General features: G+C 35.2%; 1 protein-coding gene across 4 annotated transcripts; it reads left to right on the top strand.

Annotated features, from left to right (window-relative positions):
* Positions 1–26,953, top strand: LOC113494799 (equilibrative nucleoside transporter 1-like). 4 transcript variants are annotated; one of them, XM_026873271.1, is made up of 9 exons: positions 1–115; positions 12,061–12,168; positions 13,594–13,834; positions 17,598–17,743; positions 21,728–21,957; positions 22,344–22,533; positions 23,025–23,140; positions 23,567–23,763; positions 24,184–26,953. In XM_026873271.1, exons 1-9 carry the CDS (start codon positions 106–108, stop codon positions 24,317–24,319), a joined length of 1,374 nt encoding a protein of 457 aa, XP_026729072.1. In that variant the 5' UTR covers positions 1–105; the 3' UTR covers positions 24,320–26,953. The 4 variants fall into 4 exon arrangements, with proteins under 4 accessions (XP_026729072.1, XP_026729069.1, XP_026729070.1 ...); XM_026873268.1 differs by lacking the exon at positions 1–115 and adding an exon at positions 1,273–1,396; XM_026873269.1 differs by lacking the exon at positions 1–115 and adding an exon at positions 6,696–6,753.
* The last annotated feature ends 962 nt before the right edge of the window (positions 26,954–27,915 follow it).

The raw sequence follows: 27,915 nt of genomic DNA, 5'->3' as shown, positions 1-27,915 counted from the left end.
AATACACCTTCATCAGATGAAGCATTTGTGCGTCAAGTGTCACCTAGCTTATTCCCCCGGCTTCGCCTGCGTGGAAGTCATACAAAAGTGTGCATAAAAAAGCTGATGAAATCGAGTAAGAACTCAATACGAGGATGCTGCCAGGATATTGGCTATCTCTATACTACACCAATTATGATTAAAATTTGACTAGCTGAGATTAGTATGAGTCAATCGTAGTCTCGAAAATTTTCACCAATTAGTGTGATTTATCTATTCAGCTGTGACGCGGCTCAATTTCCGTTAGACATGAACTAAACTGTCAGATATAAACTAAGCTAACAACTACAAAGTAAAAGTACAGTTAGTAAATCTACACGGTGCATGTGGCCGCGAGCTATCAGATAAACATTTACGTTGTCAGTCGGGGTTTATGACGCCACGTCCAAACATGAGGTTACAAGCTGTGCTATCAGCTCGTTAACAGCTACTGGATGTTACCTACTGAATAAGGACAGTATTATTTTCATCGATTCCGAGATAGGCAACTTTATTCATATCCTTAATTAAGTACCCTCTCTACTTAGGGATTGAAGTGGAATTTTGCGTAATACGGGTACACGCAAACTTTTCGACCTCGGTCAGATAATCACATTAAGGGAAAATATTCCAGGTGAAATATGATGTGTTGTGGACTTGATATTCCTGGTCCTATTAATTTTGGGTCAAACTGTAAAAGGATTATGAGTGGGGTCCACCCTTTTCTTCCACATTTTACCCTTGTTGATATTTCGGGGCTCCGCGCTGTTTGTATAACATACGATGTCAATACCTCATTGTAAATATGCATAATACATCACATTGTTAATACACACGGTCATGATACGCATTCCAGGTGTCGTATGCCTCTCGCTTCTTCTTACAAAGCATTTTGATATTTTTGACGAACGAAGCGTTATTTTGAGAATGACATCGTACTCCTAAATTCTTGTATTCTTATTACAAGTACCATTTCTATATGGTCGTATTTCGAATGTTAAAGGTGTATCGGATATTTATTTAAAAAATAACACCTGAAGCCTAATGTTATTACAAATGTGAAATAAGGATGCAGCTCTACGCTGTGTCACGCTTCCACAAGTATGATAATACAATAATATTTGAGACGGCGGTATGCCCTCTATCTCAAGCGCGCTGGCATTGCTATTTCTAAATAAATCGTTAGAGGTTTTACTCAAGTAGGTCATAACTTCTTTATATTTTTGCATTACGGGACTCTCGTTGTCTCTGGGCTTTTAATGTCATGTTATGCTATTGACGTCATACAATATTTATTGTTCTTCTTTGATAAAATATGGACTTTGTTTTCCATTGTCTGGTGCCCTTTCAGACTGCTCTCAAAACGTTTGGTTATTGAGTAAGTTAGACGATTGTTTGTATTTGTACAGTTGTATGAATAGAACTTAAAAACTTAGTTGGTCATGTAGAAATTTGTTTGTTTTCTACATCATTTAATATTCATCCATATAAGCTGTATTTATTGTACAATGTGTTTGTGAACGTTTGTGCAAGTAGTTACCGATGAATCTGGTTTCATAAACAAAAAACGCAGTGGCTTTGCGTATCACACTTCACTGAAATAACAGTAATATACAGTATCGTTTTAGTAGAAGAATTGAACAGATTTGGTACATCTATTGTAAACCTACCATCTAGAAACAATACTCTTCATTGTATGTTAATAACGAGAAAAACCTCGTAAATCACAGCTCTTGATAGTCCACAATAATGAGTCCACCATTCAGCACATTTACTTGTTGAAACATTTTATCACAGCTCCGTTTGCCAGTTGCCAGACATTTATCCCGGTGACAACAACCAATGTTTATTAACTTTTCTCTCCCGAAAGCCGTGTATTTCATATTTTCCCCCGGGTTAACCATAAATATAGCGATACATTTTTATTGGCCGTAACTTAGTTTCTAGGATTTAGTACGATCGTACTATTGCACGCAATATTTTTGATGTATAATCACCATAATTTGTTTGTAGAAATTGTAATTTTTATATTAATATGCATATTTTTGACTGATTTACTATGTTAAATCACAGAAAATTATATCGTTAAGATAAATATACTGATTATTCACGTGGTGTTGACCTGATTCCGTTACGTGGTGATATCGGTCGTATATTAATGGGATCAAGGTTGTTAAACAGATTTATCGGATAGCGGACAGCTGGTGACAATGATAGGATTTGTACCAAGTCTGTTACGGGCCTTGTAGTAAAAATAGGTGTGAATAGAGACTATTTAAATACTGGTGTACTGATCCATGGTTATCGGAATCGTCCCACTAGTCCGATACGGCATCGTCCCACTAGTCCGATACGGCATCAGCGGCGGAGTTCAACTCATGATTAATTATTCCGGTTGATTTCGAAATTAGTCGGGTGATCCCGATGAAAACGTGTTAGTGATCATTTTGAATCCTCCTCACGAAAGTTATTATAATATCATACCCATGAATGGATTTTGAATATGTTATTTGTTAAAATATCAGTTTTGTTTGGATATCTGTCCGTCTACCAACCGCCTGTCTTATCAGCAAACGGTTTTGTCGACCTTCAATATTTGTTGTTACTCCTCTGTTTATTGAGTTGTAATTACTTTGTTTTTTTGGTATCGCATTTGACTATTCATATTGTTAAGATGATAATGAATCACCAATATAATTACACTGATGAATAAGACTAGCAGTTTTCGCTTATTACATTTAATTACTGTCGCTTTTAACCTTTATACAACGGCTATAATGTATTTATAAAGGCCAGTCGTTTTTAATATGAAATCTGAAGATCTTGTTGCTCGTAATGTCAAAAATTAAGTATTCTATTATTTATTCTGTACAAATACCTTTGCCTAGAAGTAAGAAATTTATAAGTTTGTAACATAAACATTAAAAAAATCAAAAATTAAGTACTCTAGTGCACCATTTACAGGGTGTATGATAGTAGTATAGTCCTGCAATTTGCCCAGTGCTGCTACATACTAGTCAGTAGTACCTACCGTTTATTTGTGATTGTTCAAGATAACATTGTTGTCAATTCTTATCACATTATGTCATATTTGATAAAGATTTGTTCTTATCGAAATGCAAATTTTCTGTTTTTGAATGTTCTGTTCGGATCGGAATGTGTTTTTGTGGAATATTCATAGATATTTTTACATGTAATTATTTCTTATTCAATTGTGTACCTAAATTACTAAAATCGTATAAATTTGACTCTGTAGAGTGCTCTACCTAATAAAAAAATTCCTTCTATTTGAGTTTTAGTTTAATAACTAGCCACTGAATGCCTGAATCCCAGTCCCTTGTACACTATTATTGTGAAACTAGCACACTTTAAAACAACAAGAACAATGCAGAGAAAATACTGAAGAATAATTTAATTTAAACAATCACACCTTATCAAGGTCTATACCGATAACTTAAATTGGTGCTTAAGAAAATAAAAGCCAGTCGTAATGGAATTGTTTTCCCTGTAATTATGTCCTATTCACCCATTAAATCTCTCTGGTAATTGCTTTGCTAGACATGCTTTGTATGCAAAATTTTTGTCCAATAACTTGCTAATCACGTGAATATTGTAAAGGCGTAAGTTTATAAGAAGCTATGTTTGTGAGCCTAGACGGCTGGACCAATTTCTATGAAATGAGATGAAGGATGCTGTTGCCGATTTCAATCTCCACATTGTCTTACCCCCGCGGTAGTGATCGTCATAGTGATAGCCCCGCGGGCAAAGCTACGGGCAAACATAAGCACTAAAAACGTCGGTAAATTGAATATACAACTTTATGATTATAATATAAAAAAAAATATGCTTACAAATCAAACCGATCAAATAACGTAAGTCCAAAGCTCTAACCTCAACCTACAGTAAACAATCCGTCACTGAACCAATAAAAAGGTTCGACCTCCGATGAAATATGAAATGTAATCCGACCTGTATTCCACAGATCATCATAAAAATGATTTTTACTCTCAAACAGGCAAACCCTTAGAAAACAAAAGGTAACATCGGGTTCACAATACTGACAACACTCTGACTTTAACATCGTCCTTATTTGAATACAGTAAGGTTGGTTTTCCATCCTTTAATTTTGCCATATGGGTAGGTTTTCCTGTACTTTGGTAAGGCTTTTCGTTTCGGCAAGGATGAATAGCTTTCACAAAAGTATAGTCTCCCGTAGTCATTCAATCTCGGTAATCTCATACTACCTCGTTTCCGCCTTCCCGCTGACCTATAATAACGAGTAGGGTTACCATATTCAACTTTCTTTTAGCCGTTTCTGTCTTACGGAAGAACAAAGTCTCTCTTCTCTTCTTAAATATCTCTGTCCTTAGTTGTTGCAGTTATTAGAATCAGTCAAGTTTAGAGAGCAAAGAAAATGTATCTACTTGAAGCATCTAATAAATAAAATTCAATTTAAGTGATTATTAAAATACTAAAAGGTCAGTGGGGCTGCACGGATAGGCGAGTTGTTGAAGTCAAAACAAGGGTGTCGTTCGGGAGTCGTTTAAAAAAAACCTTTGATCATGAATTGACATACTGGTTTTGACACTAGATTTGTAAACGCATTTACACACTAAACAGAAAATGTATCAGAGCTATACTGAGATTTCTATCAAATATTTGTTTCAATTAAACCGTGCTGTTTATTAATTAACGAGTTGACGGTTTAATTAGTTAATTACACTTTTGATTTCATTGTTATTGTGTACGTGTTATTAAATTATTATAAAAAACAATATTAGGTCACGGTTAATTTAATGCATTTGGTCATTTAGTAGCGTGTTAACTAATTAATCTATTAACTAACTGTTGGTATCTTATTTATGTATATTCCAATTGTAACAAATTAATTTGTTAAAGTGTGAAACAACGGAAATACAACATAACTCATTCAGATTTATATTCAATAGTATATCGTGGGCGTATACGGGTATGTTATTGCGACAGATGACACTTCACCTGCATACTTACTAGTATATTTATTATAACGGAATATTTAACAGTGCATTACACTCAGAAATTTAGAAATAAGTAAAAAGTGTCATTTCGGAGACAGGAGATTACGATTGAATCAAAGATAAATAGTTTTATAATTTAAAAGGTACTATTATTTTAATTTTACAACAGACTAAGCTGTCCATAGGTGGCTACAGAGCTAACTACAATAGCTGATTAATTCATAGTACGTTAGTCTTTGTTTTGTTGTTTTTTTAACGACTCCCTCACTAAATAACTTAATCCTTGTGTCGCGGGGGTTTCACAAACATACAAATCACATGCATAATCACACCCAAACTCGGAACAAGCATTCGTGGATAACACAACTACTTATTTTACGCGGGGATCGAACCCGAGACACGATGCGCACAGTAGGTTTGGCGCGGTGACCTCAAACACTCGGCTGTTTGTAAAACACACACAGAAACAAAAGTGTAATAATAATTGCTATGTCCGACACATGTCTTTGAAAGTCGTTGAAGTATGGTGTTTCTTGACATAACTGCTTTGAACCCGCCAAGTATTGTTCGCCTGCATTACCCGAGATAAACTAACTCCTAACTAGTGTAATCAGCTGCGATAATAAGACTATGTTAATTAACCTTAATTGTTGTCAGAATTTGAGAGATTCTTTAACTAAATAATATGTTTTGTTTAGTTCAAACTGTCGGTGTGTTTGTGTTTGGTAGTGTCAAGGTAGTGTATTTTTCTTTTGAGTTTTTCGTTGGTAATTTTTAACTTACGCATTTTGATTTCAGGACATTACATACCTAAGTATTTTAAGTGTGGAGTTAATGTTCAAACAACAAAATTATTAAGGAAGTTTGTTAATGTAATGTACACATAACAATATTCTATTTTTAGACACAAAAACAAACAGAAACTATAAAATCTTAAAAATATTATTTTTCTTTTTTACACACACAGGGACAGCCCTCATTCTTTTTTTATACATCATTACACATTAAAAGTATGCGGCATGTGTTTGAATACTATAAACATTAAACACTATGCACTGTTGCATACAAACCATGAAGCGTTTAAACCGCATATATTATATCCTTGTTTCCATAAAGTATAACCAAGGGTCGTAATATTGTATATTGTAGTGTAATAATTATACAATTAGTAGTCATTTTAGTATTATTTTAGTTAGTACACGGTAATAATAAATTAAGAACAAAATATTTTTAAAGATTAAAAGAATCACTTGAATAAAAGTTTTTTTAAGTTAACCCGAATTCGTAATCTCAAGCGTCAAATAGTTATTCATTCTCAGAACCATCTTCGCGTCCAATACTTAGCCTCTAAGCAATACTATATCGTGCTTATAAATATGTATAACTATTTACCAACTCCCAAAACCGGTTACCGTTTGTAAAGCCTCCAAAGTTGCCAGTAATTATCCAACTTATCGAATAACAAGACATAATTCAATTCTTCCTATTCTTTCGACATATAAGATCGATGTCTAAGAGGGGTATATACCGCATAAGTGTTACTTATAATTAATATTATATTGTCAAATGGCAATACTAGTTCCCTTGCAGTTGTCTTGTGGTTCCTAACGAGAACACGTCTCTAACTTATTGACTGCCAGTGTTAATTTAATGTTTTGTTCATAAATAATATCTAAAAAAAATAAAAAAGTCAAGATGGTGTTTAAATATGGAACGTTTAATGCGAATCGGCCGAAAAGTAAGTAGTTTAATTGAGATATTCGATTTTTGAACGCTACAGTTTGTTGTGTTACATTTTATTACGCAATCCTTTAATTCTAAATCAATTTTGTTGCTACGATAACTTTCAATGTATTGATTTGCATCTTTGTGTCGTAGTTTTTATAAAAATCGTTTTAATATTTTATGTTATTTCTAAACATTCGTTTATAGTGTGTTTATAATACTTATTAAGAGAGTATACACATATTCATTAAATCTCGAAGTATCTTATCTCGAATATTTGACCTAGGATTTCCATCTTGTTTGATCTTGCTGATGTTATAGTGTTATATCTCTAATCTTACCACACCAAACTGCAGTATTAAATAAACGTGTTTTATTATCATTGAATTATACTAAACTTTCACACTGCGTGGGTGTGCATATGTGATTGTTCAAAAAGCAAGCAGCGATTTACAAACTATGTGCCTACTACTTGTAAAGTAATTTTGGCCCTCTCCGGCACCGCATTGCGTACAAAAACGAGCTTAATTCCCTAACATATGGCAACCCTAGTGTGCCAAAGTTTTCCCCTCGCAAGATAAATATTTATACAGCCTACAGGTGCCGGCTACTATTTTCATTTGTACACATGTTCCGTGTAAATATTCATAAAAGTAGTGTTACACAATCTGTGTGGACAGGTCTCGCTTGTGGTCTGGCTGTGGCTTCGCGACTGTGGTAGATATCATTAAGAATGTCTCAAAATCATACTCAAATTACTTAGTAGGACGATATATTAGGTAACGTACCTATTATTTCGTTGGGCCTGTATACGAATATTTAATTATTTGCATCGAGTTATATTTTAGCAAATGAGGCGATATATCTGCAGAAACATTTTATAAGTTTCTAAAGTAACGTAATAATGTAATATCGCTTGGGAAATGACAATTTAAGCAGCGAAATCCCAGTTGTTTTTGCTTTCGAGAATTATATTATACATGCAGGGTCATTTTCAAAGTTGTTTTTTTTTTAAATATGATAATGTTTCAACTTCGTCATAATATATCTTGTTATTTGCTAATTCCTCTTTAAACTTTATTTTACGAAAGTAGGCAACGTAAACAATTTGTTATTATGTTATACAAAATATTATAATTTTTACCAAGTGCAAAGCGAAAGGGACATATAAAAGCCTATTTTAAGCACTAACGTTTGCAATAGTACCTTTTTACAAGCGATAAAAATAAAGAGAAAACGTTTATTACGAGTGAATGCGATAATACAGCTATTGTTGGCCGATACGATAGATTGGATCGTGGCGTTATACGTTAGCCCGCTCTTAGTCCCCATTACGTTAATACTGTGAAGGAAATTAGTCTGCCGCAGTGCATTTAGCGTTTTTATAAAAAGCTTCCGTAACTATAAAATACAAGTTTGTGACCTACTTGTTGCTGTCGTATTTATGGTGCAAAAAGTTGCCGTTTAAATTTACTAAATAGGTGTGTTTTTGTTTTAAAATGGGTTATCCAGTGCATTGAGGTAAAGAATTGGGTGTCATGTACAAACATACACCAATATTGGACATATTTGCGAGGAAAATGTAAAGCAAGTGGTATATCATGAAAAATTTTAATTTATGAAGGTAAATATCATGATATATTTTAGCTAGAGACCCTCCTCGGTTTTACACACCAGTGATTTCGGTTATTATTTAACCAAATAAAAATACATTTCATATATATTCTTATTACGACATTCCAAACGAAGTAAGTTTATTACATAAACATAATCTCATTAAACGCTTTTCTATCCGTGAAAACCGAATCGAAATTCATTTAGCGGATTAAGAACAATTCTCAGCAAATAGACCGACGGCTTAATGTAGAGACGGGAAGGTATAGGACAGTGATTTTCAATCTGTAATATAAATCTGTACATTTACATTTCTAATCTTAATGTGCGCCCATTCACGAGTAGGTATCCAATTATGTTAATTGCAAGAGCGGGACATTTTCAGGTAATTTGTCGTATTTAAAATCTCATCACGAGGCTGTAAAATACATTTGATCGATTTCCAATCTCTAAAGTCTCCAAAGTCTCTCTCTCTCCAAAGTCTTTGTATTTTGGGCTTCCTTGGTCTGGGATAGGTTAGCTTTCAATAAATCTGGAATAACATATGAGAAATAGGAGATTAGAGAGGCTATCGCCCTTACGAGATTTAAACGAAAACAGTTTAACCAGTAGTTGTATTTCTTTTTATAAACTTTACATAAACCCGTAAAATCTCATTGCAAAGTTCTTTGCTAAACTACTATGCAAAAAGTAATATATTTCTCTACGCCGTTCCCGCATTTAGGACGTATTTTAAACAGGCCATTATAAAATGTTGTTTCTGTAAGCGAGCTAAAGTAGAGAGGGCGGAACAACGACCATTGCAGCCCTCCTTGTGTAGCCGAGGGCTGAGGGTTGCTGGCATGCACTTGTCGCTTTTAAACGTTTGTTATTGCTGAACATTATAACTTTATGTTATGTAAAGTATAAATATTCTGTATTATGCACAGGGAGGGCACTGTATCTATATTTATTGTTGTGATATTATTAGTTTGACGTGTCTGCCTGTCGTAGTGTTGATGTCGTCTGCCCGTGGCATTATAGCTCCCGAACGGATTGGACGATTTCAATTAAGTTGGTTCTGTATGAAAGGAGTATTTAAATTGTGGGGGAGGAACGTGGGGGGAGGGGAAGGGATGAAACTTATTACCGATGGGGTTTTTATAATTTCTAAGCTGTTTGATTTTCCTCGAGATGGCAGAAGAACATAAAAATCTTGGCGCAGATTATTAAATTTGTCAAATTTATTGTATGTTAATGTAGATCGTAATCTGTTAATAGTCTCGCTGTGTCAGAGTAATTTCACTTCTCCATTTTCTATGGTATTAAAGTTTAAAGATTAATGTTGTATAATTTACTGTATTTAAAAGAAATATTAGAAACCGGATTCCCAAAGTAGTTTATGAGTAGTTTCTTTGTAATAGTTTGTAACTTGTCCTACTTGTATTTACTTCATTTGATCGACTAAACTTTTTTTGCAGTAGGTACGTGTCTAACAAAGTCTTTCTATCCAATAGAAAAAAAGTGATGGTGGTTTGGTAACGTTGCTTGACCAGATTTTTTGCATAATATACAATCGAAAGTTGCTATATCAATAGTAACTATTTTGTAGAGCTCTCATTCAACGTTCTCACTCACCCTTTTAAAATTAAATCATATTTACTGGAAAACTGTTTGTCATGTTTTATTTATTTTATCGTAACCAGAAACCGCTTACTCATTCTTTTGTCCTTCTCATTTTTTGACATGAAATCCATAAATCGATTGAGTACGTTTGTTGGTTTGCCTAGCTGCGTAACTTGTAAATCCTAACTAACACGTGTATCTCAACATAACCGAGCTACGCTTAACTACAATATACGTTTCGTTTCCGTATTTAAGTAGCGTAATGCAAGATTGATGTTTGTGTACGTGATGTGTTTATAATAACGGAACCCGCTTTGTAATGTCAACGTTTATTTATGTGAGCTTAATTAAGTCGGGTGTAGCTTTCCGAGTTCACTGTTTACTTTTTTGTGTAGGATCGATATTCAGTGGATTGCACTTTAAAAATCTAAAAACGTTTATTCATATTAGTCCACAAAGTAGCACCATGATTCCCTTCACAGCTTTTCATTCTAAAGAGACAAATTACGATGGAAATTGCTCTTTTACAATAGATCCAAAGATTACTTGAGCTTAATTGACCGACGTACAAACGTCACTTGAATGAAAAATCGTTCGTGTCATGGTGCCTCCGTCGCTATACAGTCGAATATAGAGTCAAACAGAGAATAAATGGAGTCACTATTGTTGTTCTAATTATTCTATCTAACGAACAATATCGCAATCAAAACATCAAACTTAAATTGCCATATTCGTCGACTAATAAATAAAATATTCGAAAGGACTGTAAGTAGGGTGTTGGTTGCTAGCAAAAATCTATAAGTACCAAAACATTACACACATACATATACAAACCGCTATTAAATATTAGATGCTGTGTATGTTTGACAAGATTGTATGAAAAGAACAAAAGGTGCTAAAACAAGATCAGAGAAAGTAACACGGTTTTCATTTTACAACAGGAAAATTGATTTTACTTCTTACAACATATTTCCATCGGTTTTAGCTTTACCCTACAATATACATATTTAAGTGATCGAGCGCACGAAAGGTTAAGTTTAGGTCATTAGGGACAAACCAAGGCTTTAACTATCAAACAAGTTAATGCTATTTCAAACAAAGAAATGAAGCTATATTTAAAAAGTGTGATTGCTGGAGATTGTCTTATAAAAAGTATGATAACTCCAGTAAAGATTTTGGGTAGGATTTGTAAGAAATGGCGCATTAAAAATTGATCTACAAAAGTCCTAAAGGTCGTGGATTCTGCAACTGCTATAAGTATCTATCTACGATTTGGCAACATTGAATACTTAAATATGGTACGTAAAGAAATGCCAAACGTTTAAAAACTTATTTACCAGGCGTTTCTACCTAGAGACTATAAGCCGATCGAGGCTCACGATGGTTACTTACTTTATTATAAGAACTTTATACATTCGAGAGTCCGTATAATATAAAGACTCATAACACCAAGAAAGAGCTAGCCACTTAGTCATGGTTCACAATAGATCGCTGGAGTCGATCCGAGAACGATCCTCTATTGTCGTTTCAATTAAGCCGCACATTGAATGCAGATGTTAACACGTTATGACGGTCGTACCTATAAATCTTATAGATAGCTCTTTAATCCATGTTTATGGTAGACATAATGCCATGCCACCAGTTCTGTTAGCTTGAACTTGGCTACCGCATGTCTAAACAACTCTGGTAAAAATTTAGCGTAACCGCATTAGCACAGTGATAAAAAATTATGTCTAGCTTGGCACACTTAACCTAAGTAAAAGTAATAAAAATGTTGTACAAGTTAGTTGTAAGTCATAGAGTTGATAAGCCTTTTTTTCACGCGGGGAACGTCTGGAAAAGTAAACTAGTGGGACAGTATCATTACATTACTATGTTTGTACTCTGAAAAAAAAAATGATTCCATCCTGCTTACAATATAAACCACAATTGAATTCCTATTTAAATTTTTCGTGACAATAAATTGCTTAAAAGTAGGTCTAAGTGGCGAATATTTTTTAGACTGGCAAAAGAGCCTGATATTTCTCAGCCCCATTACTCTAAACTGTAAAAAAAATCCATGTATCCTAACCATTATTAAACGAATGTTATTACTTATTAGGTTGGGATGCGGCGGACGAGAAGGCGCCGTTCCTTCGCAACGAACCGGTGAAGCTAACGCCGGCCTGGGAGGGCACCAACCTGCCCAATGACACGCTCAACTTGAAAGGTAATTGGATTCTAACACGACTGTTAGGCCCGGCCCACATATAGCGAACACCACAGCCATTTTACAACGTTCGAATATAATAGTCAAAGATAGGCAAATAAAAATGATATAAAATGACAACTACAAAGTGCTGCTGGAGCGTTATCTTCTTATTATGCTCTTTCAATCTATACCCTTAAAGCATACTTTTAAGTGTATTAAAGAGAATTGAGCGGTTTTCCTCTATATGTGCGCCAGTCCTTAACGTTACGCTGAGCACGATACGTATGGAACACGATACGACATGTTATACTCAAAGGCAGCTCGTTTTGAGATGTCCGCAACTGTATGTATTTCATGCTTAATTGAGTTTACGTTCGATTTTCTGCATCGAGTATTACGGGTTCGATTCCCTCGTAAGGTATTGTACGAATAGTACGTTTTGAGATGAACTATGAAGTTAGTTAATAAAAGCGCCATCTACCGTGTGCGGAGAGAAACATATCAGTCCTGAATCACGCAAGCAAAGTTTTCACTTACTTGAACACACGTGTTGTTATTTCGTAGATCAATGAGATCATGTCCCACTCCCAACGCAGTGTCTTCAGTTAAATATAACTGTGTGTCACATTATAACTTAAGTGGGTATAATAAAAGCTTCACTAAAACACATGCAGGTTCCTGTGAATTTGTGTGCACCTAAGTATTGCGACAATTCGTTTTATTCATTTAAAAAAAATTAAAAAAATTCAATCTATACTAATATATAAAGCTGAAGAGTTTGTTTGTTTGTTTGTTTGTTTGTTTGAACGCGCTAATCTCGGGAAACACTGGTTCGATTTGAAAAAATCTTTTTGTGTTGAATAGACCATTTATCGAGGAAGGCTATAGGCTATATAACATCACGCTGCGACTAATAGGAGCGAAGATACAATGGAAAATGGGGAAAATTCTAACCACGTGGACGAAGTCGCGGGCAACAGCTAGTATTAAATATAAGTTCTAAAATGAAAATTATTTTCAGTAAATTCCATAGCACATATTTATTTTGAATGGCCTAGACATTGTTTTTTAAATACAAAAAGACAGATTCCTTTCGGGATTTGAACTCGCGGCCAAAGAGAAGTTAACATTGACATTAAAATTTGCAAACGAGTTGGCCATGGCCTTCGATGATGATTAATAGATCATTATCCCTTGTCATACAATATTGTCTTATTGTTTTATGGAAACAATGTCCGATATAGGTAAAAGATTTAAATTTTAAAGTAGACTAGTATATTAATGGAACATTTCTCTTGTTGGAATTGGGTTTTTATTGAATTTGAGTTAAAATATTTTACACCATAATTATGTACCCGATTTTTCATCAATGTTTTCGTCTTATTTGGCAAAAGGGTATAAACAGTAAAACATATCAAAGCTAACAAATATTTCTTCTACCAGGTATAGCCATGGATTTGGCTCCTCCCAAAGACAAATGGAACCTGATATTCCTGACGCTGCTCCTCCACGGGCTCGGCACGCTGACAGCCTGGAACATGTTCATCACGGCCAAGGATTACTTTGTCAAGTACAAGCTGGAGAACGCGCCGGAGTATTCCGAGCACTTCCTGGCTTACGTCGGCTGGGCCAGCCAGATACCGAACCTTTTTTTCAGCTGGTTCAACGTGTTTGTTAGGACGGGGTATGCATTATTTACATATAAACTTACACATGAATCGTAACAAGTAACAATAACAAAGGTACAAAAGAGCTGTTTAGCTGTGTGTGTAATAAACTATTTATTCAATAAGACATCTGCAGTATTCACCATTTCACCTGCACGTCAGATGACTAAATGCCACAAGGTGTACCCGGCCATTTTTAGGTTCAAGAATTCTAGTTATTTCGACCATTGACTTAAAAAAGAGACTAAGTACTTTTTATTAAAAAAATACATAATAATACCAATAAAATGACTATATTTTACAATTAAAATAATTATATCGCTTTACTTTGTTAAAGCTCTACATTACTTCATTTTATTTCCGTGAATTGACATTTAAATAAATCCTAATTTATATAAAACCGCAAACAGGTCCAGACTGGTTGATTTTCTCCCATGCAGAACGTAGTGGTTTTATGAGTTTAACATTTTTAAAATGACTCCTGTATTTTCGCATTCAGCCAAGCGGAGCTTACCGTACCGAGCTTTGAACTTAAACCTCAGATTGAACTGTACATTTAACTTAACTAGTCAAGTTATTAAGCTGGTTCAAATGGATCTCGCTAGAGATTTAGTTGAGAAACTTTATTCCCTTGAGTCGACGATCAGAGTAATGTTCGTATAATATAATTAATAAACCATATTCAATACGAAGTTTGATGGTTTGAGATCTCGGTATCGAATTACTGTTTACTGATTAATTACTATGACAAATGAAGTGATTACTTCTCGTACAAGATATTTGAATTTCAATTTGAATGTTGCCATTTCAAGATAATTGTTTCAATTTTGTCATGACATGATGGTTTTTCATCATAGAACTTACCACAAAACAACGGTCTGGCATTACCAAACATATTGGAAACTGTCTTCTTTGTTTATTTATACCTTCCTTCACATAAACAATAGCGTACTCAATGCCTAAAGCACTTTATACCGCATAAATAATCCCATATTTGGTATCTTCATATACTTAACCACAAAGCACGTAGATAAAATGATTTAGCATGTAGCCTAGCTTACAACGTACCACTTACATTATCGCCGAGTGGCTTTCACACAACCTAGTGGCAGCGTTAAACCCAATACACGCGTATTTCAGCCTCACCTACCGTTACCACCATCAATAATTTATATACGCTAATGGCTTATTTGAACAGCTATTGTGCATACATCGATAGTCCTTATCACGAGGTAATAGAGTTGATTATCAGATAGGTTGTTGTGTGTTTCACCCGTATCATCGGGATATTAGTCCGTGGGTATTGCTGTTTAATTTGATTATTATCGGCTGCACCGTTGTGTTTGCTTCGCTCGGTTATTTCGACACGGTGATTAATACCTTTATTATTGAATGCAGTTTGAATTCATATATTTGATACTTTGTCGTGATGGGAGATTGGATGTCTAGTTTTATAGGGAATGTTATATGATTCTTATAGATCAGCTGATAAAGACTAGTTTATTCAATGGCACGTACGTGTAAGACTTCGTCGCAAAACTTAAGAATATAAGTAACAGTCATATAAGCAACAATTACCACTGTTGCGGGTTCGATACCTGCTTGGAACAAGCATTGCTTTTATGCTGATACGCATTTTTTAAAGCCTGGCTCTTCTTTGTGAAAATCTTTTCTGAAATCCCCGCCATCCATTCAATAAATTGATTACTGCTGGAGTTAAAACTCTTTCCCGTATCATAAAAACCGTTTATTCTTCAGCAACATAAGCTGGCTTTAGATCAGACTTGTTTTGGTTAAAGATGTCCCAGTTATCCCCAACGATGACAGCTCCCTGGAAACTTGCTCTACCATTTCAAGATTATTATAGCAGTTCGAATCGAGTTTCCCAATTAAATGTTGGTTAGAAAGTTAAACATTTCTGTGACAGTTGAACAGACGAGGTCGAATGTCCAATTGTCTGTACCAGCGTCCGACTGTACGCCCACGCGGTTATATAAGGTTTCCTGGTTTTACTAACTACGGAATTTGGAGAGTAGGTAGACATAATGTACATTATGATGTCTAATTAGTCTTGTTTTTGCTTAGTCGTTTCTTTCTCACTGTATTCAAAACGCCTCCTTTATTTTTTTCCATACGGTCTACTGCTTTTTCTGCCTTCACATTCGTCGTGGGCATGTTGGATGGAACCAAAGGGCACATACTATGATCCAGGATATTATCCGGCAAGCGTCGTCCCTTTCCCATTTAAATTTTAGTCTAATATGCATAGATTTTTGCACTTAATTGGGATGCAAACATTTTACAGATTACACTCACGAATAACGTTGTCATAGGGAAAACAACTGACATGTTTTAAGTCGGTTCCGTTTTTAACCCTACTACCTCACCAACTTTAAAACATAGGACACCAGTATGACGTTGGAATTTTATGGATAGGAAATAACGTGCTTCCCAGATTACACAAAGACCACTCGGAACTCGACACGAGATGATTCGTGCTCGTTATCCACGTGTTCAGGAATTAAAGCGGTCATCTGTTGATTGGGACGGCTTCCTGTCGATACGACATCTTGTGTAGGTATAACAAGACCAGTGACGTAATAGTATTATTGTTTGAGTTCGTTGCGAATAGAAAAAAAAACTTACGCGTGACGTCACGATTGAGAATAAATTTTACCATATTGTTACGCCCCTTTATTAAACTTTAATCTGTCAATTTTAGTTTGTCTGAAAAAGGAACAAAATTTTTTTAATACTTTTCAATTATCTAACCGAGGATAATTTGAATTTTTCTTTTTATGCCCAGTTGTCATCCCTTTTCGCCTTATGGTGCCGCTATATGTCTTCCAATTTGGGAAAATCCAGTTTATTGGTTCATGTTATATTATAGAAAGTATTTGATCCGTTGAGGGAGCCACTATGAAGTTTGCTATATCAGTAATGAAGCGAAAGAAATTCTCTGTACCCACTAATCTCTATTAAAATGAGCTTAGTACGACATACTTAATGTCGGCTATGGTAAATCAATTCTTCCTGTAATTTTCTAACTGCAAACAGGAAGATGATATTATGTCGTAGTTACTAGATTTAGCAAAATCGATGTACCAACAAGGCGTAGGCGAGTTATCAGCTTGAGTTAATCCCAGCTAGCCGGGAATAGGAAGTCCTATCGGGAAAATACCGTTTACCATATCCGATTGCAAGTAGGCAACAGAATTATTAATAAAAATATCGGAAATTAATTTTATAGTCATATCATGACATTAGCTTTAATTATCGAGTGATAGTCATAACGCTTTTAACCCTCTTTATAATTTACGTTAAACAAAACACATCGACATTGAGGAATGGATGATCCAAAAAAATACGCTGAACGATGTGATACAATTAAGGATACAATATTTAACAAATAGATAAAAGAAAATTTGATATTTGATAACTGATAGAGTATTATTCTTATACTTTCTATTTAGAATAAGAGCCGTTGGCAAGAACGACAAACAGCAGTTCGAAAACTGCAAAATGTCACTTTAGGCTGTCATTTCCTCGTCAATACCCAGTAGAATGAAGAGACGAATAAACCATTTAGTGCTTTTCATTCCCTATACTCTAAAAGAAAACCGTTTTTATAAGTACACCAAGGACACCAAGGTTTAGATTCTCTGTTCTTAGTTTTTACCTTTATAAGTACCTAAACAAATGGAGTATAAATATTATATTTCTTGCGATTTTTTTCCATTTACCAAAGCACCACATAACTTTTTGTTTTACTTGTTCCAGGGGTAACTTAACAACGCGTATCGTGTGGTCGTTGATGATAGAAGTGGCGATCTTCGTCGCGACCGTTGTACTAGCTATGGTCGACAGCTCCGAATGGCCCGGCGCGTTCTTCTGGCTCACCATGATACTCGTTTTCTTTATAAACGGTAAGTTTACCAGTAATGGTTTCACATATACCAATGTGTTCATTGAGAATAGGTGTGTTTTTTTAAAAATTACTACATTTAATGTTTGAAGGAATGTTGGGGTGTCCATAACAAGACATTTGCTGATCAAATTTTGGACTGGATGACTTTTTGCGATTTTTTTTCTTCGCGGTATCAGGAGCGGCTTTTCAAATATCATCTGGTTACACAACAACACAGTGTATGAACTTTGGACAACACATTAAGTGATATATCAAAATATTTAGCCCTTTAGAAATTTTGTTGCAATGTTTTTTTTTAATAATTAAAACTTAAAACTACCTATAGGAATGTATCAAATAAATGGTTAAACAAAAACAAGTTCGGGATGTCCAGAAAAAATCTATTGACCCTAAAAGTCAAGGGCATAAGTTCTAAATAGCAGCCATCTTATAAAGAGATCAAAATTCAAGTGTCTTTAATTCGTGTTCAATTGAGCCGGTCTCACTCGGTCCCTATTCCAAAACTACCTAGCGTTAGGTCATCGACCGCTCATTAGTATACATTTCTTTTATCATTATATTGCAGACCACAAAAGCAATAGATCGTGTATGTATGAAGACACAATATATTCGTATTTTAAATAAATTATCTCGGTAGCAAGAAATTATATACCAACGTTTATGTAATTCGCCGTGTATACATCTGTATTTTAATTGGTCTGTGGCAGTTAATAAGGCCCTCACTAAATGACACATTTTAAAATTATACGTCAGTCATGTCTTATATACGAAGGGCTCATATACTAGTACCAATGACAGAGATACATATATCATTATCTCATTCACAACAGAATGATGACAGCTATAACAGTTCATAATTCTCATGGACTCGGATTCCAATGATTCACTGCGACAACTGAATTGAAATGCTTGTGCCTTCAAGCGGTCTATTTAATTAATACCATCAGTATGATTGAAAGGGATTTGTAAGTTATTACATTGATATATTAGGGCGTTTATCATTACATTGTTTGTGTCTTAATTTATCAAAGAAGCTATCAAGTGGCATATTTTTATAGAAGATTATTTTGTCGATTAACAGTCGTTGGCTGTTTTGACTTATACCAAACTTTTTTTGAAGATATTTTGTTAAGTTACTATGCAGACGAACATACATTTCATCTAATAAAAATGATTAATTTTCTAAAATGCGTGCACGTCTAATACACGTGCTACTTAAAATTTATATGTAGCGTGGAAATTAGAAATAACTTCAATCTAGACTATAATCAAGACGAAAGGATTATTAAAATTGCTAATAACTCAGATAAAAAAGAAAACTAATCAAGATTTTGTGTTATTTTTATACACGTGAAAACTAGGTTTTGGTCTTGCGTAAGAATATAAAAAAGATTATAAAATTTCTAATTATTATGCTCTATACCTATACTAATACTAGCTGCCCTGCGAACTACGTACCGCCTAATAGCTGATGTACAATTCTTTTTTTGTTTTTTTTTTCCGTATTTTGAAACCGTTTGAATCTTCCCTGGACTGCTATGAATATTTCAAGACTAAAATAAGCCAAATCGGTTCAGCTGTTCTAGAGTTTCAGCAACAAAATCCTTAATCATGAGCTGACGCATCGACTTTGCAAGTCGAAGTCCAGTTCGACTCGCTTTTATTCATTTACTAGCTTTCCCGGCAGACTTCGTACCGCCTTAGAGTCGATGATAATATTGCTGATTGTTTTTAAGTAATCATTTTAAGTTGTATATAGGTTGTAAATAAGAAACACATGATTTACTAATATTGCCGATTGAATTAGTTTTTTATGCTAATAGCGTCTCTTCAGCAAGATCGCAACCACCTTCATATACATCTACTGCAACTTAGAGCCAAACTCATGGGTGCTGCCAAGTTTAGTTTATTTCTTTCTAGTTTATTTTTGATTTTGACTACCATTCCCCGATTTAATGGTACCACCTTCATGTATTACTGCTACCTGCTCTACTGGTAATCCCCTCATGACTGCTACCTACTCTAAGGTCCCACCCTACTCTCACGCGTACAGTACCTGCTACCCAGCTATAACCCTCACTGCTCTACTGGTAATCCCCTCATGACTGCTACCTACTCTAAGGTCCCACCCTACTCTCACGCGTACAGTACCTGCTACCCAGCTACAACCCTCATGAAATACTACTATTATCTGATCTCCTGGTACCATCCTAATCAGCTACGGCTACGTGCTCTCCTGGTACCGCCCTCGTGCTCCCCAGCTACAACCCTCATGAAATACTCCTATCTGATCTCCTGGTATCACCCTAATCAGCTACGGCTACGTGCTCTCCTGGTACCGCCCTCGTGCCCCCAGCTACAACCCTCATGAAATACTACTATCTGATCTCCTGGTATCACCCTATGGACAACAAAAGTTTGACATGTAATAAACAAATCAGCATTTATTGAAATGAAAGTATTCATTACACATATCGAGTTTTCATTGTTTTTAAGATGTATTCTGCTATTCGGGACGGAAACAAATCCAACAAATCCAAAACCATGGCAATCGGTCCAGCCGTTCTCGAGTTATAAGTGTTGTAACAAACACGACTTTCTTTTATATATATAGATAGATAGATAGAAATAGTTTTAATATTGATGTCTTACAAATATCAAATTGTCATTCATACTTTATTACATAGCTGTCATTTTACGTCAATTACATAGCTTTCATTTGCGTTTTGTTATTCCAAGTCTGATTCTTTTTTGTTATACCACGTTTTATAGTGACTGACGTTTCATGTCAAGTCACACGGGAACGCTGTCGAACGGGATAAAAAGTATCCTATGTCCGTTTCCTGGCTCTAAGCTACCTCCCTATCAAATCTTCAGCCAAATCTGTTCTGCCGTTCTTGAGTTATAAGTGGTGTAACTAACACGACTTTCTTTTATATATATAAAGATTATCCAGAGCTAAAGTGAATTTGAGACGGTGTTTCTCAGGGTATACTGAAAACCAAATAGTAAGCCACGTTTTTTAACGACTGTCATACAGGCTTAAATAAATCGGAATATAGCTCTTAACGACGTCGACACGGGTCAGTTATTACTCTATATATTTTCTAAAACATACTCATTAGTGTTATTTATACGCCGGCCGTGGCAAGTAGTCGCGAATAATGTATACGTTTAACGATTATTGAACGTTTCTGTAAAACTATTTATGTATTTACAGATCTATTGACACAGTTTCGTTTGTCTGCTCTTTAGGTCAACTATTCCAATGGATTATATTAGTTTTAGCTTTTTAAACATTTATACTGACATTAAATTTTAACGTCAATGAATATGTACTAGATTACTTCAGACATTATTATTTAATTACCAGATCGGTTCAGTTAGTCTAGATTTGTGCTTTTGTAGGTTTTAGATGGTTAAATGATTAGGTATTCCAGGGTTTAAGAACGCAATTCATACTACAAAATAAAATTTTAGTTGCAACTTCATCAGAAAAGCAAATTTTATACACCTAAGTAATAATTTAGTAGGCTTTGTTTTTATCGTGGTGTCCTTACGATTATATGCCTGGTTTTGTAAGCATGTAGTGCAAGTTCGATGCAAACTCGAATGTTCGCAGGCAAAGTACCAATGCGACTTTTTCAACGTTTTACTGTGTACTTTCTGAATCACACTAAGACACCTCGGTCAAACGGTGAAGGAAAACATCGCAAGGAGCCTTGGGTTCTAAATATTGGAATTGGAAATCGTTTACCGGCAGTGAGCTAGCGTGGTGATCAATTCTCAAATCCCTCTTATAGGGGAAAAGGCCCGTGCCCAAAAATGGCCTTTGCCAAACGTATACGTCAATATGTCAATGGTCACATACTTTTGATAGCCCATTTTTTTTTCTTGAAATAGCGTGGTCAGAACCGTCCACGAATGATATAAAACATAGTAATTCATAACTAAAACTTATCTATCATTTCATCACTTACAGGTTTCAACGCGATCTTCCAGAACTCTGTGTACGGCGTAGCAGCGCGTTTGCCCCCCAGCTACACGGGCGCCGTGGTCCTCGGCTCCAACATCTGCGGCACCCTCGTGGTATTCCTCAACTGGTCGTCAGAATTCTTCGAGAGCGTCAGAACAGCCGCCATCTATTACTTCATAGGAGGCATGTTCGTTCTGCTCATCTGCTTCGATACATACTTCGCTTTACCATTAAATGTGAGTTGTTTTGTCAATTATTTGATTTAATCTAGTTTGGAATAATACTGGCCTGTAATGTCCTAAATACTTAGGGATCGCCACACAGGAAGACTTGGAATAGTTTGTTTAGTTTCTGGGCTAGTTAAACCTAATATAGTGACCATGGAAACAAAAAGATGAAGATCTATTACCCACTACTGACTAATAGCAATTTGAGTAAAATTAAGAAATTCCAATATTAGTAACTATTCTCGTAGATTTCTTACTTTTTATCATTGGTTTCTAATTAAATAATTGAATATGACAGAAAACAGTTACTTGCCATTTACGTTCAGGGCTCGGTATTTCAAACCAAACCATTTTTATTTTAATTTTCCTAACCTAACCTAACCTTGTATTTCCAGAGGTTCTACCGCTACCACGATACCCTACAACAGCGTACCATGCAAGCGAACCCCGCGCTCGCCGCGACCAACGGCGCCGCTAAGGAGCACATCCCCTACGGCGCTATATTCAGGAAAACTGCCGTACAACTGTACAACGTGTTCTTCACTTTCTTCGTCTCGCTAGCTGTCTACCCTTCTGTTAATTCAGGTAATCCCTAAAGATGTTACTAAAAAAATTCAATGGTAATTGATTGTCTCGGGTATCCGTTCAGTTTTATTTATTCAGTTCAGTTGCTCTTTTGCTTTTGGTGTCTCTTATACTGAAATGTATGTTATGTACCTAGTCAAAAATTAAAAAACGCAAACGATTCTGGGGTATAATTCAGACTATATTTTTATACGACTCGCGACCCCGCCGCGTCAGCTCATGATTAAGGACTCCGTTTGGGTCCGAAACTAGTCGGGCACTCCCAATAAATACGCGTGAGTAAACCGTTGCATCATTTAATAATACTTCAGGCTAGGTAAGAGTATATTTTGTTCTGTTTCGTTCACCAAATCATTCGTAAAAACTGTTAAATTGGTTTCTCCGCGTATTTTTTTTTCAAATATTATGTCTCGTAGATGGTCATAGTCTAGGATACATACAAAAAAAAATATTATTTTATAATAATAAACAATAAACATTTATATTTCCAGATATTCTTCCGAACATGCCCGGATTCCTTGGTACGAACTTCACTCGCCTCACTTGCTTCTTGACGTTCAATCTCACCGCCATGTTGGGAAACATCTCAGCCAGCTTGTTCCAATACGTGAGTACACCCAAACCACTGAATTATTGAAGAAGAGACATCTTCAGTTGTTTAAAACTTTTATTTATTTTGTGGAAACTTATCACTAAAATAAGTAAAAAAAAACAACAATTTATTATAAGACTAATTCTCGGTAACTGTTACCGTAAACTAATTTCATGACTACACGGATAGCCTAGTGGTTGAGGTCACCACGCGGAACCCACTGTGCGCGTCGTGTCCTGGGTCCGATCCCCGCGTAGGAAAAGCATTTGTGTGATCTCGGATGCTTGTTCTGAGTCTGGGTGTCTTTGTGCATTTGAGTTGGAGTTTTAAAAGAAAAAAAAAATTGGTTCGAAGTCGTCATTTACTAGCAGTAGCTTTTCGTCGGTATTTACTAGCAGTCACACCGTTATATCCTTCTAACATATGCATAATTGATTTTAGCCAACCCGTCGCTGGTTGTGGGTGTTCACGACCCTCCGCGTGGCCTTCATCCCGTTCTTCCTGCTGTGCAACTACAAGCCAGACGTCCGCACACTGCCGGTGCTGATCACCAACGACTGGGTGTACTGGATCGGCGCTATGCTGCTAGGTTGGACCTCTGGCCATGGCAGCTCGCTAGGCATGATGTATGTTGGAGGGTGAGTTTCGATGCAATATTTATTACATTCAATTATTATCTAGCTAGATATTGCGTTTTTTCTAAATGTCTATTAACTATATAAAGTTAGCATGAGACACAAAAGCAACTTGAAATTAATTAATGTTGTGTTACTTGGCCATAAATTTTGTCTGCAAACATTAATTATAAGTTAAAAAGTGTATCGTTTTTATGTAATTTGTAGTATGGCCCATTTAGACAATGCTAGAAATATCATGTTAGCTGCAATACATTGTGCAGCCGCGCAGCTCAGCTATCTAAAGTAACATATATGATCACCAGCAATGTATTACAACTTGCATGATATTCCTCGCATCCTCTAAATGGGCTTGTAGTTAGGCAACATATGAACATAATTGACGCATTCAAACAATCTGACCACTGTATCTGGTATTGGCAGCGGCGTGGCCCCGGAGCACTCTGCGACGGCGGGCATGATCGGCGCGGCCATGCTGGTGACGGGCATCATGATGGGCATCACGTTCACGCGCCTGTGCCCCATCATCGTCACCATGGAGCTGTGGCGCGGCATGTAGCGCGCGGCCCACTACCTGGCCGCCGCCTGGGACGTGCTGGCGCGGGGGCTGGCGCACTGAGCGGACGCGTGTGGCCTCCAGTAAACAAGTCGCTAGTGGAACCTAAACGGCTCACCTTGACCAAGTGCTTACTATAAAGTTTCTCACAAATGAAAAATAGTGCATTACAACGACATGTGAGTCCACAGAGCTCACAAAGTGTGCAAAAGTGAATCTAATTGTGTAAAAAGTACACAGATGTTGTGTAGTGTGTAAAAGATCAAGACAAGAGTAATTTTGTGGTGAGACCTCAAGCAAAAGTGACTGTATGGGACAGGACATGCACCCTGTGTTAATAAAGTTACTCATGTAGGTAACTTGTCGTTAATACAATCATAAGTGACCTCATTAGATATCAAATTATCAATATTTGAGAAATCAAGCGTCAAGTCTCTCGAAAGGTATGAAGACTTTTGTATATGATATTAAGAGTGACAACAATGTGTTCTATAGCTATATATGCGAAATATATAATTTATGTTGTGAATGCATTTGTAAGTTGAGATACAGATTGCCAAAAAGTAATAGTATCAGTGTTGACTGTGCCTTTGTTTGTAGCACTGCTGTAAGATTGTTGGACCTTGCCGTTATGTATTTTAAGAAGACAAAGATAGTAAGACTTTTGGCATATACACAAACATAATCTGTGGTCCAGTGAGGGCTTTTTGACAGTAATCTAGTAACCCATGTGCTTAACATCTATAAAGTTTGTAAGATAGTCATGCATTTACTAGATGTCCTGTTCAGATTTGAATGCTAGTAATCTAAGTTAACACCAAATATTTAGTTATTTCAATCGAAGAGATAATATATCATTAACTTGAGTTAATTGACTTACAAATTATGAATTATGATAAGTTTGGTGCTTATTAAGAATAATATATTAATTTTGCTGTTAACTCCCGGTGAGGCTAAGTAATTATGTACAGAGGTGTATTTTTAATATGTTTTCCTGAACAAAATTAAACCGAGACTATACAGAATAAGTAAATATGTGAATAGCTTAAGTAAAGTGATATCTATTCTTTTGTTGCTTAGAATTGAAACCTTCCGCCAAGTTGACACAAAGGCTTTATACAAAGCATAAAAAGCATGTTTTTACAACATAAATGTGGCAAGAACTTTCAAATAGAGTTAAAATTGTTATATAAAATGTATATGTATATTGTATACTAAATTTAACATATAATGTCGCTATATAAAGTTATATATGTATAGTTTAAAGTTTGTAAGTGTGTTGAAGATATATAATATTAATGGGTAGTACAAGTTGGGTTTTTGTTGTTCATTATTTGCTGTTAGTTACTTTATAATGTTTTGAATCTTATCTTGTACATTCATATCCACACCCTCAATTTCTGAGAGGCTATCAATATTAAAATCTGTTAATCATATGTCAATTTTTATGTCATAAACTGCTAATTTTTCTTTTTAAAAACTTCTCCTGCACTAGTTGATTTAATCCTTGTGTCGCGAGTAGTCCACAATCATTCAAATCACATGCTTTAAAGACACTCAGACTCTTTACAAGCATTCATGGTTCACTCAGATGCTTGTCATAATCTAGGACCGAACCTGTGACACATTGCATGCAGTGGGTTTGGTGTGGTGACCTTAACCCCCTAACCATGCAGTCAAAATCAGTGTTTTTTGTGTGCACAGCCATTTTCATTGACATATCACCTTAATTGATACATTTAAATTGATTAGCCTTTTAGAAGCTGTATGTTTGAAAATTTATTTCCTTATGATCAATAATTGATATTATTTAGACTACTTATGTGACCTAATTTGAAACATAGCTGTGTAGTATCTTATACTATCCTTATTTAATGAAAATTGTTGCATTAGGACTGCAAAACATTAATCCAAAGTTCTTTCTATATTTCAAGTAATTTAAGTTAATTACAAGTTATTTTGTCTATGCACAAATTGAATGATTTGAAATTTTTGAATCATGTTTTTTCAGTAAAATATATATTGACATACAGATGTTGTAGCTCTCCATTTTTTCTTTTGATTGTTTTAATGGATGACGATTTTAATACTTCCTACCTAACATAATATATATATTACTGATAGGTACATACAATGTTCATAATTTTCCCTTTAAATCCTTTTGTTGTAATTAACTTTCCTCTCCAATCTCATTCTTGTAATTTATTATAATTAATGTTAATAATATAATTATGTATGTTTTACAGACTGAACCACTAACATTGATGTAAGCTATCATTTGAATTTAAGTTATCATAAGACTTAGCATATTGTTATAAATGTCCCTAGGTAACCGCTTAGTCTGTATCTAGCGTTTTCATGCAAATGTGTGAGTTTTTATTAAGTTACGAGTGATTTGTAGTGCGTTAACAGTTTTTGTGACGATATTTTAAGCGATACTTTGTGCTACTTGAAGTAGCCGACATTAACGGGTTTTATGTCTCAGGTTAATTTTTACTTTTGTGTGTTCATTGCAGAAACCAAAAACTTCAAAATTTCGTAGCATTATATCCTGGTTTTATGACCTTTATGTTTCCCATCCTAGCATGACCATTGTTAGTCGCTATTTATTTGAAAGTAAAATGTTATTTTTTAAATTTTCAGTTTTTTATTTTGTTTTCACCTTGTCCCTTGTAAATAGATGATTAGAGGTATATAGATATATTCGTAGAAGTATTAGATATGGAGGTTCATTGCATTGAATGAGTGGAATTTGTTGGTGAGCTGTGCATTTTATTAAAGCCTACTTCATTTCGGTATGATTCAGAAAGCAAGGAAAACGCTTTTTGGGGTATTAATAAATGTTTATACAGCTCATCTATATTTACTCAAAGGTTAGTATGACAAATAGTACTACAAACTTATCCTTGCCGGCGACAGCGGCGCTAGTAGCGCTGTCATTGCCTCAGAAGCTGTCAAACGTGTTCAGACAAATTTTAGTTCCGATTTTCGTCACCGGCAAATATAATTTTGTCGTGCTTTACATGATAGAAGTATGTTTGGTTGACAAAACGCTTAAAACGGTGTTATATGACCCAGGTGCCTTATCCATCTTCCATTGGTTTTCCATGTAGTGTAAGCGGAGATTATTATTTGCAAATACAGATTATATATTTATTTAGTTGTACCGAGGAATTGATGGTTGTCAGTCCATTTGATATCAGTGTTGCATGAATTTTTGTGTTGCTAATAACGCTGTCAAGGCATCCGTTATTTTAAAATTAAGTCAATATAAGAAAATGTTGTTTTCTATAACAATGAAAGAAGAAGTGTTGATATAGTTTGCTATTACTTTGTATCAACATATAAAACTTCTATAAATTAAAATATTGTGGTTAAATTTGATAACATCTGTTGTAAAAATGGAATACCTTTTTTTTACCAACCCAGGTAAAATCATTTAAACATTTGTTTCTTTAAACGTGACAGCGTTATTGTTACACAGCGTAAAAAATATTATTTCTCTAGTGTACGCAAAATAAACTGATGACAATAAAGAGATTATTGAAAATTGCCATATAGAGTTAGTAAAATTACAGAGAAATATTTAATAGTAAATA

Source organism: Trichoplusia ni, chromosome 6 (genome assembly GCF_003590095.1).
Source record: "Trichoplusia ni isolate ovarian cell line Hi5 chromosome 6, tn1, whole genome shotgun sequence".
In the NCBI taxonomy this organism is placed as follows: domain Eukaryota; kingdom Metazoa; phylum Arthropoda; class Insecta; order Lepidoptera; family Noctuidae; genus Trichoplusia; species Trichoplusia ni.
Note: the sequence above shows the minus strand (reverse complement) of the source record. Positions and strands in the feature narration are given on the sequence as shown.

Bases quoted from the DNA above. Each gene is read 5' to 3' on its own strand.
- LOC113494799 (XM_026873268.1), top strand. From the start codon at position 1,288: ATGCTATTGACGTCATACAATATTTATTGTTCTTCTTTGATAAAATAT. The intron at 17,744-21,727 runs GTAAGTTTACCA...CATCACTTACAG, and splicing joins ACTCGTTTTCTTTATAAACG to GTTTCAACGCGATCTTCCAG. The intron at 21,958-22,343 runs GTGAGTTGTTTT...TTGTATTTCCAG, and splicing joins ACTTCGCTTTACCATTAAAT to AGGTTCTACCGCTACCACGA.